This window comes from Hyperoodon ampullatus, assembly GCF_949752795.1.
Source record: "Hyperoodon ampullatus genome assembly, chromosome: 4".
Lineage (NCBI taxonomy): Eukaryota > Metazoa > Chordata > Mammalia > Artiodactyla > Ziphiidae > Hyperoodon > Hyperoodon ampullatus.
In genome coordinates this window covers 149439600-149452151 of record NC_136917.1, presented here as the reverse complement: position 1 = coordinate 149452151, position 12552 = coordinate 149439600, and the positions used below count along the sequence as shown (strand labels likewise).

The window sequence follows — 12552 nt, the reverse complement described above, 5'->3', positions numbered from 1 at the left end:
CGGGACAGCCTCAGCCTAATTCACTACTTCCTCTGAACCAAAAATGTACTGTCTTCTACTACCCAACTGGCACTTAGGACAGTACTACTTTACACTGTTACTTTAATTCTCAAGTGCCTTATCTCCCCACTACTAGACTATAAACTTGTGAAGACTAGGACTTTTCTTGTTACTTTAGTTCATTCCTAGTCCCATTTAACGAAACCTTGCACAAAGTACAATTTTATGATTTGGTGCAATTTTGGAAATTGTTATTCCCACGTCTTTCCCCACTCTCAACCTCCTCAGGGAAGGCACTCTGGTAGCCAAAGGACCTACAGTGAAGGAGAAATGAAAAGTAAATTAAAAGATACGGAGGAAGTGGGGAAAATGTTTCAATAAAGATAAATGTAAAAAGAAAGAGTTGTGGGCCAATGCCTTCTCGAGGCGACCCAGCCCGAAGACCTTCAAGAGACCCTGGCCTTGAACTTAGGCAGGAAGGACCCTTCCCCCTAAAAAATGGGAGAAGGGGCATCAAAAACGGGAGGTGGGGGCTTCCCTGGTGGCGCAGTGGTTGAGAGTCCGCCTGCCGATGCAGGGGACACGGGTTCGTGCCCCGGTCCGGGAGGATCCCACATGCCGCGGAGCGGCTTGGACCGTGAGCCATGGCTGCTGAGCCTGCGCGTCCGGAGCCTGTGCTCCACAGCGGGGAAAAAAAAAACAGGAGGTGGGAACAACGAAAGGTGGGAAGAACTGGTGACCAGAGGGGTTAGAAGAGGTCAAGGACCTTTTTAAGCTTTCCAACTTAGAGCCAAGACATGATGAAACCTAATACTTCTTGTGCACCAACTATGCTAGGCACTTCACATGTGTTATTTTATTTACTTGTCATTAGAATCATTCATCATTTTGGAGGTTTGGAGGCTTCTGATGTCTCTGGAGAGTCAGCAGTATCTTATAAGAATTGTTCAAGGAAGACTCTGGACTTGGCCTAAGAATAAGAAGTGGTACTTCAGGTTTCCAGATTTCCCAGTACAGCATGCCAAGGATTACCAAAAAAAAAAAACAAACAAAAACGGGTTGTAGGTTCAGGACAAACACAAGGATAAGCGAGCACAGATAACTAACTGCATTTGAACAGAATGTTCACTAAGCCCAGCAAAGCACAAGAGGGTTAAGAAATAATAAAAACAGTGGAAATATTAAATACTTGTCAAGATCACTATAAATCTTAATTCTTCTCTGGGCTAGGTAATTACCTATTTGCATTGTTCAACACCTTGCAGTTTTTAAAGCACTTGCACATATGCCAATTCACTGGATCCCTACAATATAGAGGTTATGGGACAGCCCACAAATGTAGGCCCATTGTGCCCAGGGGGTAACTGAGGGTCTAAGAATTTAAAGCATTTATCCTAACTAATTATTCTAACTACTCAAGGGCAAGGCTGGAAATCAAAAACATGGCAATCTTCTGATTCCTGATCCAAGGCACCCCCTTATGTCCCTATTGCACTTAACGTGTACTTCCATTAAAGTCAGGAACTTATTTTATTGGAATCATTCGCAAATCTGTCTTCTATATAGACTGGATGCTCCTTGAGGGTAAGAAGTTTTTCTTTGCAATCTCACCACCAGCAAAGACACTGGCACATAGGTGTTCAATAGTTGGACTGAACTAGGGCTTCCCTGGTGGCACAGTGGTTGAGAATCCGCCTGCCAATGCAGGGGACATGAGTTCGAGCTCTGGCCCAGGAAGATCACACATGCCGCAGAGCAATTAAGCCTGCACGTCACAACTACTGAGCCTGTGCTCTAGAGCCCGTGAGCCACAACTACTGAGGCCCACGTGCCTAGAGCCCGTGCACCGAAACGAACAGTGGCCCCCGCTCGCCACAGCTAGAGAAAGCCCGCGTGTAGCAACAAAGACCCAATATAGCCATAAATAAATAAATATATATATATATTTTAAAAAGTTGGACTGAACTAAATCTGTTTCCATTTTATATAACAGGGCATAGATACAAAAATTAAATGACAAGCTCAATTCAGTGACTGAAATTTAAGCTAAATTCTTAAAATGCTATTTCTGAGCTTATTTTGTTAACATAGTATAAAACTGTTTAACAGTTGCATTTGAGAAACTGGAACTAGAAAATGAAACCAGAGTAAAAATAACCACTAGCAATTTATATGCAGTCCTTTATTTCCAGTCCCTCCACAGGGCAGAGGGTAGAGAGAAGGGAACAAAGAGTTTACCTACACATTATCAACCAACAAGAATAACTTTGTTCTTAAAATTTAACTCACAACTCCCTGCAGTTCAGGATACTAAAACTGTTCCTCCTACTACTGAACTACAAGTCAAATTGTATTACAATACAAAGTCCTATTGGAGAAAAAGATTTCTAATCCTCAACTCAGCACAAACTTAGTATTTTCAATATTAATTTATTTCACTATTTCTCAACTTTTTTTTCCATTACTGCTCCCTAAAGAAGCTTTTTCAGACTTTTTTCTATAACCACACCCTCCCCCATAAGATTTTAGTAAGATGGCACACTGTATGTGTATCTATGCTTTACACATAGAAGAAGTAAGAATTTTTCACCAATTTTCCCTCCCTTGGGTACGACGCTACCCTAAATGAAAATACATGATTTACTTAGTAAATATTTTCTGAATGGCAGCTATATGCCCAGCTGAGATATTCACCATGGGAAAATTCTACGACAGCAACACAATTTAGTTTTTTAGTTTACTGTAAGAGTCTTGACCCACAGAACAAAATGAAATGGGCTTGAAGATAGAGAACTTCTTCCTAGTGTTTGCACCTCATCAAGGACTTGGCTCAATAAACATTTAATTAATGCATGGAAGGTATTAGAATTCTACATGTCGTAGAACAACCAGGCTACAGAAATGCTGGCTTCCTATCTCAAATCTAACAGAACTGAAAATCCAACCCACCACAACCCTGAAACCTGAAATTTTCTGTAGTCAGTTTTCAAGAGGAAAAAAAAAGACAAAACACAGCCAAAACAAAAAACTTAAACTAAAACAAAGAAACAGTTTGTATTAGATAATTTTTAACCTTCTGGTTCACTAAATGCTTTGAGTATCTGATGAAGGCTATGTTCTCTTTCTCCAGAAAAATATACACATACAACACACACAACTGCAGAACGTTTTACAGACTTTTAAACTCCATCCTGTGACTCCAATTTAAGAACTTCCCTTATTAAAGGAATATGTAAACTATACACAATTTATTAAGTTTAAAAATAAGGTCTTGGGCTTCCCTGGTGGCGCAGTGTTTGAGAGTCCGCCTGCCAATGCAGGGGACACGGGTTCGTGTCCTGGTCTGGGAAGATCCCACATGCCGCGGAGCGGCTGGGCCCGTGAGCCATGGCCGCTGAGCCTGCGCGTCCGGAGCCTGTGCTCCACAACGGGAGAGGCCACAACGGTGAGAGGCCCGCGTACCACAAAAAAAAAAAAAAAAAAAAAAAGTCTTTTTTTCATTTAAAATTTAACTTTTTCAGCTTAAAAATATATTTAAAAGAAGCACTCTTTCTGGCAATGTAATGTACTTTACTATTAATTGTATTCTTGCAGATCAGATGTTTACCAAACAACTAATAAGATGAGATAATATGAATAAAATAACAGCCTATTTTATATATTTACCTGTAATACCTAAATTAAAACCCCAAGATTTACTAAATTACATTATAACACTCTACAATACTTTTGAAACATGTTGCAGTCTTTCAAGCTTTGATCAGGGAAACCTAAAGCCACTAACATCAATTCCAAAATGAAGCCAGGCTCCCACCTTTGTTACTTGTCACTATACTTATTATGTGGAAGAAACAAGGGGACCAGCAGTCTCTTTGTGCTGCTTCAAAAGGAAACTAGTATGAAAATAAAATCCCCTAAACAAAGACTACAGCAACTCTGAATGATACAATTTACTCTGATTAATAATAGCAGAAAAATTATGCTGATACAAAGTAGGGAAAGTTTGCTTGGGCCAAAGGTTTAACACGACATAAGTGGACAAGCATAATGCATTTAGGGTCTTTTGAGATTTACATGTAAGCTGACACTTACTGCAATACGTTATCTCTTTAAACATCAGAAGAACTCCCCAAATATTTGATCAAAATGATCTCAAAGTAGAATTCTACAAGATAATCTCAAATGATCCATACAGGAATGCTCAGATGGTTTAAAATTAATAAATATCAAATATTAGTATGACTTATAAAATGAATCAGTGAACGTTTTGGCCACACTGTGAAAGGACCCTGAAGCACTGAAAAGTAATCTCACTAACATAAAATCTTGTTTAAAAGATACAATCAAGTGGTTCAATGACCTCCAAAAACTAATTTTTGAGATCCTGTATATCTCTTATGTGTGTACTTACTCTTAAAAACACCTGAAAAAAATAAATGAAAACTCAAATCTTTCAAAAATATGAACAGCATATTATCTGTACTAAAGGAATAACAAAATTCCAAAACTCTGAAGTCTTTATTATACTTTAAATTACTGAAATCGTACCACACCTTTAAATACTGAATATTTGTTAAATGAATTTCTCATTAACAGATTTGATATCCAGAGATGGTGTGTATTACTGCATGTATACAAAGAAGAATTAAAAAAAAAAAAAAAACAAAGTTATCCATCTTGATAAGTATTGTATTTCAAAGTAGCGACCTTGGGAAACTTACTCCAAATATGGAACACTCGGGTATCAATCGTTGGAGCCAATTTAAAAGCCACACAAAAGTCAGTTCCATCATTTTAGTTAAACTTAACTATTTTACCCTAAGTGTGTATTATCCAGCTCAAGCACTTACTTATTTTTCAAGATAGAGTTAAATTATCACATTAAGGTTCTTATCTGCAAGCATTAAAAACATTAATAATTGACTCTGGCTTTCTTTAAAAAGGGACTTTACTGGAAGGTTCCTAAAGCTTACAAAATTGAAAGGTGCCTGAAAATCGGAATGGGAAAGACAAGCACCAAAGGGCTAGGGAGAAAGAAGCTAAAGGACTCAGGTCAGAGAACACTCTGACCCCCACACTGACACTCCTCTGATAGGTCTCCAAAAAACCCCACAAGCCTGCTGTTCTGTTCTCAAGATCCAAAGCCCCAGGAGAAAATGTCTGGTTGGCCAAGTCTAGGTCTGACTGCACCACAAAAGAGAAAGGGTAAATGCTTCAACAGTGCATCCTGGAAATACATCCAATGGGAACACCCTAAAAACAAGACAAAACCTAGAAAGGACAAGGTGGAGAGTAAAACAATAAATGTCTGCAGCAGTCCAATCAGAACCATAGGAGAGGTCTATGTCTCTCTCCATTTTAGAGAGCTTTGAGGCTCAGAGATCAAATAACATGTAAAACAAAGGATACACCTCAGACCAGGACTATACTATACTGCCTCTTTCCACTCTGCTATTCCACATGCACACTCTAAATTATACCTGGCCGTTGAAAGGAATCAAACCCAACTTCAAAGCACTAAGATTTGTCATGAATGAAGATATTTAAAAGTATATGACACCAGTTATTTCACATAATTCTCAATGAGGCATTCTGAAAACACTAACTACTGGAGGCACCTACAGGAGGAAAAAAGTACCTAGCTTGTTTGCTGTCCCTTCCTCTCAACTACAGGGGAGACAGCAGAAATCTTGCTAATTATTTGGAAGCTGAATTCAAGTTTAAACCCATCTGCCATCCTTGCTGTGGCCTCTGACAACTGACTTCAATACCTACGTCCTCTGCCCAGACTGAGCATCGGAATCCCCAGAGGGGCCCAGGCGTTGGTGTTTTAATAAAAGACAGAAAGGAAAAGCATTGGTAAAAAATCTGAAATGAAACTCACAATAACTTTAGAGTCATCCCTAATAGGTAATCTGAAGCCAGACCATCTGCTTACTGCCAGGCAAGCTGAGCCTTCTGTTCAGCAAAGGGGTGAGGGAGAGAATACTAGATTCAGGATATGAGTTCAAATAATTTTAATATTATAGATTGTAAATGTGTTAAAAGTAAGCTGATAACACAATGAGAAAGAATGACAACCTCACACAATACGGATGAAGTTCACAAACTTTGCTTTACAAAAGGCACAAATAAAAGTACAAAAATAGGCAAAATTATTCTATGCTGAATTCTAAAGTCAAGCCAGTGGTAACCCTTGAGGACCAGGCAGTGACTGGAAAAGGAAGTCAAGCAGGGCTTCTGGAGAGCTGGTCATGTTGTTTCTTGATCTAGGTGCTGGTTCAACAGGTGTGTTCAATTTGCAAAAATTCTTCACACTCGTGCACTTTTCTGTGGGTTTATTATTCAACAAAAAGCATTTTTAACAAACCATAAGTCTCAGCATTTTTGAAAAGTCAAACTAATTTCACCTCACAATTTCTTTAAAATTCTTCTTGCTCTGATTTCAAAGTAAGGTTAGCTCACATATATATAAAATGTGTCCATCATTAATGACAAACCTAAACTTTGAATTTAGCTTTTAAATATCTTAAAAGTACCCAGAAATATAACAAAGATGGACACTAAGTTAAAATAATAAAAAGTTAAAGCAGTGCATTTATTAAGCTGTATATATTACAGGTAAAGTTTAGAATTTGTTAATATTAAACTTAGTAAGGGGACTTCCCTGGTGGCGCAGTGGTTAAGAATCCGCCTCCCAATGCAGGGGACACGGGTTCGAGACCTGGTCCGGGAAGATCCCACATGCCGCGGAGCAACTAAGCCCATGAGCCACAACTACTGAGCCTGCGCTCTAGGGCCCGCGAGCCACAACTACTGAGCCCGTGTACCACAACTACTGAAGCCCACGCGCCTAGAGCCCGTGCTCCACAACAAGCCAAGCCACCGCAATGAGAAGCCCACGCACTGCAATGAAGAGTAGCCGCTCGCAGCAGCTAGAGAAAGCCCGCGCACAGCAACAAAGACCCAACACAGCCAGAAATAAATTAAATAAATAAATTTTAAATAAATAAATAATAAACTTAGTAAGTTAAAAGCATAAATGCCTAGAACCTATGTAAGAGAGTAATTCCTGTCCCCTAAAAAGACTGATACAAGTTGAAGACACAGCGACAGGCGGGGGGTGGGGGTGGGGGGGGTGTGGTGGAAAGAATCTCCTAAAGAGAAAGAAATGAATGGATGAGTTCCCAGGGATAGTTATTATGTAAAGATGTGAGGACAGGGGAAAATATACAGGTTAATCCCTAAAACCTAAGTCTAAAGCCATGCAAAGTCCCAACCCCACCCACTGCCACTTCAACTCCATGCACTTGCCTGCAAAAGCGAAAAAAAGTTTCCCTATGTGGTTGTTGAAATGCTCAGAAATAGCTAGTGTCTGGACCTTGGCCATGACATGGCAAAGTATAGTGACTCTTGACACAAACACAACAGATGGTTTCAATTATGTACCACCAAAGAACTTTAAATTTTCTAGGTTTTGTAAGTATCATTAAGCTTCAACAAATAAATTCTTTAGATTATCTTCATGAAAACCAATCACAGAAAAACAGCATGTTAATATGTTTCAGCTTAAACATTTAGAGTAACACATACTTAAAAAAACAAAAAGGTACCTTCTCACCATAATTTCTCATTTAGAGTGACTCAGAAGTCCAAAAGCTAGTTTTGATTTTAGCGTTTAAGTTTTAGTTTTACACACAATGTATCCACATAGAAAAGTCTCAAAAACTATAAACCAAAACTCAGAAATATGGATGACTTTTCTTCACTTTGCTTTTTTTTTTTTTGGTATTTTCTATAATGTTACTTTTGTCCCAAAGGAAAAAGAAAGAGACTTAAAGAAAAATGTTTATTGCCAAGATTCTAAACGGTGAAGCCTAAAAAAAGCTGTCTTTTTTTTTTTTAAGAATACTTTCTAAAAATCACATTTCTAGGACACTATACAACTAGTTTGCTTTTCCAAAGAACAAAAAGGAATTTCACATACAGTCTGCTTTCATCATAACTCAGTAATTAAAACACAGATACTGGGGCCCCTTTCATAGCCAGAGGGACATCAACTTTTTTCAAGAGATCATCAGAAAAACCTAAGCAAACTGGAAACCCAGAAAATGCAAATACTCTAGACATGTCCATCAAGGTAAATTTTAACTCATTAGATTACTAAATATCAGGAGTCCACAAACAATCCATATAAAACTCACCTATATCTGATAAGTTTTGGTGAATAAGACTAAGCTGTTTTAATAAGACAATTTTTTTTGCCCACCTCTGTGAATTGGGAAAACTTTACTAAAAAAAAAAAAAAAAAACTTAAGATATTTTTGTATCTGACTCTCAAAATGTGCCGTCTGTAGTTTCCATAGGGAGATAAAACAAGCTTCTGGGACCCCTCACCATACACGATTTATACAATATCCATTCATCTGTCTGACCCTCTGGCAGGTCTCTAAAAATAATCATTTTTGGAGACACACACGTGATAAAGCAAATATAGCAAAATGTTAATTATAGAACCTAGGAGGTGAGTGTATAGGTGTCCACTGTAGCATTTTCCCCAACTTCTCTATGTGTGAACAATCTCACAAGGTACTGGGGTGAAAACAATCGTTTCAAAGTCAGAACACAAGTATCTATCGAAACGCTGAGGCCTTTCATCAAATCACAAACCTAGCATTTCAAGCGCGCCCACGAAAATGCCCCTCCTTGAGACTGCAAGACTTTTTTTTAAGAAGAGTAAACTGGTAAAATGTAAACGCGATACTAAAAATAATCTCTCACGCAAAACAAATTTACCTAGGAAGTCAATTTCCAGGTTTCATGAGATTTTTGTTGGACTTTTATCAGTAAAACAACTTTTGCCTCCATTACCATTTCACCGAAATGTTTTCAAAATTCCAAACAGTACACCTTAAGTTGTTGTTTTTTTTTTTTTAATTACCCAGAAAGCACATGAGTGCACCTAGGTCCACTGATCTCCCAGGTCCTAAAACCTGCAGAACCTATGAGTTCGGGTGCACTCTAACCTGCAAGTCTCCAGGTGGGAATTGTACCCTGGGGTCTACCCGGGTTAAACACGCGGAAAAAAGCGAGGAAGCAACAGACCGCCGGGGAGTCAAAATGAAAGGAGTGACTGTGAAAGGAGAAAGGGAAATCCAAGCAATCAGGGCGGGGAGGATCTGGAAGCACGGGACCAGCTGGGCGCTCCCGGGCGCGGAGCTCGGGAGCTGGGAGGGCAGACGCGCGGAGCCGGTGGCCAGGCTCCCGCCTGGCGCCGGGAACCCGCACCGGCCGCCCCCGCCCTGACCGCTGCACCCGCACCTCTCGGTCCTTGAGGCCCAGAAGGAGCACCTCCTCCATCAGGGTCAGCCGCGTTTCCTTTGAGTCGCCCTTGTCGTCTTCGTCCTGCTCGTCGCGGCGGCTCTGCGCGTCGTCCTCGCCGTTGCCGCCGCCGCCGCCAGCCGCCCGCTCCTTGTCGGCGGCGTTGCGGGAGGCCTCGGTGCGCCGCTGCACCAGCCCCGAGCTGCGCTGGGTCAGCGAGGTCATGGCTCCGGCCGAGGCACCGAGCCGGGCCGAGAGGGACGCGGGACTTGCCGGGTTTCCCTCTTCCTCCCTCCGCGGCCCCCGACCCGCGCTTCCGTGTTAAACCCGGGCGCTGGGGCGACGTCCGTCGGTAGCGGGGCCGGGTGCAGTCATGGGGAGACGGGCCGGGCGTCGGGGCGGGCGAGGGGCTCCTTCCTTCCTGCGGTCGCAGCCCAGGGGCTGCCGGAGCTCCGAGGCGGAGGCGGTGAAGGAGGAGGAAGCGGCGGCGGCGGCGACGGCGCCTTTCCAATATGGCGGCGCCGGCTGACGTCACTGGAGGATGTGGCACGGCCGCGGCGGGGCGGGCCGTGAGAGCGCCGGAAGCGGCGGGCAGGGACCCGGGGGCCGGGTCCCGCTGTCTACGACCCCGTCTCCGCCCCCCGGGTTTTCCCCGGCGCTCGCCCTTTTCTTGGGGTTCCTTCGCCGCCCGGCCCGCCGCCCCCCTCGCATGACGTGTCCTTCCTCCGCCCGCCTTCCCCTGTGTCCCCCAAAGAACCGGGGCTGGAGCCAGAGTCTGGCAAGGCCCCAGCGAATCCGAGCAGCTTGGCCTCGCGAGGGTGAACCCTGCTCCGTCTGGAGCTGTCCCCTTAGCACCCCAGACACCACCGTCCTCGGAGTTGGCCTCGCCCGGGGCTGCAGAGACCCGGCTTGGAATCCGGGGTCCCCACGAGTCACTGGAAGGACTTTGCTCACCGCTGATGGGGCGGGGAGAGGGCGCGCGCTCTGCCCACATTCCCAGACCCTTCAGAAGGAGTAACTGCGTTTAAATGGGCTGCAAGCGGACTTTTAGTTTTTCTGGGTGTATTACGGTATGAAAAGAGAGGTTAGAACAAATTGAATAGTTTTGTTTGTAAAACTTTGTTCCTCCTTCCCGACCAGGGCACAGTGAGTACAGTTAGTACTGCACACGTCGGTACAGTCGACCTTAACGAACTTTTTATAGAGACAATAAACCTGTTGAGTTTCCTGCCACGTCTTTGTACACATTAAATCTTTCAGTTTAATTACTCGGTTAAATCCTCTTGGCGTGCTTGACAGTTTGAGCAAGTTATGTTAAAGAATAGATGTCCAACCTGAGGGGGGGTGGGGGTTTGTAGGGCCAGAAGAGTGGAGCTTATAAGTAAAACATTATCCAGAAATGGCATTGTATTCCATCCGATATTATTTAAAGTCAATAGTGATCACAGGCTGTGGTTACAGAATGATTTAGACAGGAGGAATGTAACAGGACTTAAGCTATAAGAAGCGATAAACGCCCAGGTAAAACCATCGCATAGAACAGTTTTGGCTTACAGAGTTCTTCCCCTTCCACAAACCCATTATCCAGAACGCATACTGACCGTGCACCATCACCATCACCCCGTGCCCGGGAAAGTGAGAAGCTAAATCTCCTGGGGTGGGGAGAAGCGGGCAGGGTGAGCACAAAGTAGACCCTCCCTGTTTCCTATCTTTTGGGGCAAAGGTCAATTTCACCTCAACCAATTTCTCTCATTAACATGAAGCTGCAAAAGTCTTTGCAGCTTCTTCCGTGTTCTCCTTTGCTCTCTCTTAGATCGTTCACTCTGAGGGAAGCCAGCTGCCATATCATGAAGACATTCAAGCAGCCTTATGAAGAGGTCTAGTTGGGAAGGAGGCCTCCTGCCCAACAGCCATGTGAGTCAGCCATCTTGGAAGTGGATCCCAGCCCCAGTGAAACCTTTGGTTAACATCTTAATTGCAACCTCATGAAAGAGTCTGAACCTCTACCACTGAACATACACAGAGAATTTGTGCTCCTCCCCATGTCCCCATCTGTCATGGGCATAATTCTAATACAGCCCTCATAATTCTTGCTGCCCTAGTATCTACACTTTTGTGTAATCCCCCTCCTTGAGTGTGAACAGACTTTGTGACTTACTTCTAACCACTAGAATATGGCAAAAGGGAGGGAATGTTGCAGATGTAATTAAGGTCCTTAATAAATTCACTTTGAGTTAATCAAAGGAGAGATTATCCTGGGTGGGCCTGCATAATCAGGTGGCTGTAATCACTTTCCCTCGAAAGTGGATCCATCCCTTCCCTAATTAGAGAGACTTGAGTCAGCTGAGACATTCTCTTGATTGCTCTCAAGACACTCTTGAGGAAGACAGCCATGTTGTGAACTGCCTTTGGAGAGCGGTAACCTCTAAGAGTTGATGGTCTCAGTCTTAGAACTACAGCAACTGAATTATTCCAACAACATGAATGAGCTTGGAAGAAGACCCTAATCTCCAGATGAGAATGTAGCCCAGCCAACACTTCGATCACAACCCTGTGAGACTCTGAGCAAAGAATCCAGTTAAGCTATGCCAAACGCCTGACCAATGGAAACTCTGAAATAATAAATGTGTATTGTTTTAAGCCACTGAACTTGTGGTAATTTGTTATGTCACTGATGCAAGTAGGTTGAAAAAAATAAAGGGTGGTAAAATATATACCATGCAAACAGCAACCATAATCAAGCTAGAGTGACTATACTAATATCAGGCAAAATAGACTTTAAGACCACACATACACACAACATTGTAAATCAACTATATTCTAATATAAAACAAAAATTAAAAAAAAATAAGACCACACATACAAAGTTACTAGAAATACACTCTCACATTTGTGGTTAATTGATTTGCAACAAGGATGCCAAAACAATTCAATGGGGAAAGAATAGTCTTTTCAAAACAAATGGTACAGGGACTTCCCTGGTGGTCCAGTGGGTAAGACTCCACGTTCCCAATGCAGGGGCCGGGGTTCGATCCCTGGTCGGGCAACTAGAACCCGCGTGCATGTCACAACTAAGAGTCTGCATGCTGCAACTAAAAGATCCTGCATGCTGCAGCTAAAGATCCTACATGCCACAACGAAGATCCCACTTGCTGCAACTAAGATGCAGTGCAGCCAAAATAAATAAACAAACAAATGGTACAGAAACAACTGTTTATCCACATACAAAAA

The 12552-nt window shown here is 42.6% G+C and overlaps 1 protein-coding gene and 1 long non-coding RNA gene across 2 annotated transcripts in view; one reads left to right on the top strand and one right to left on the bottom strand.

The window, feature by feature from the left end:
- GOLPH3 (golgi phosphoprotein 3) overlaps positions 1-9546 on the bottom strand; it is a gene marked incomplete at both ends in the record, with an annotated part of 51552 nt that extends 42006 nt beyond the window's left edge. The window contains one exon of the mRNA XM_079703445.1: positions 9322-9546. Coding sequence (XP_079559571.1) covers positions 9322-9546 — 225 coding nt within the window. The remainder of the gene's footprint in view (positions 1-9321) is intronic.
- LOC307052506 lies at positions 9235-11966 on the top strand. The gene is made up of 3 exons (XR_013810866.1): positions 9235-9364; positions 11135-11235; positions 11693-11966. It is a non-coding gene; the product is annotated as an uncharacterized lncRNA (long non-coding RNA).
- The last annotated feature ends 586 nt before the right edge of the window (positions 11967-12552 follow it).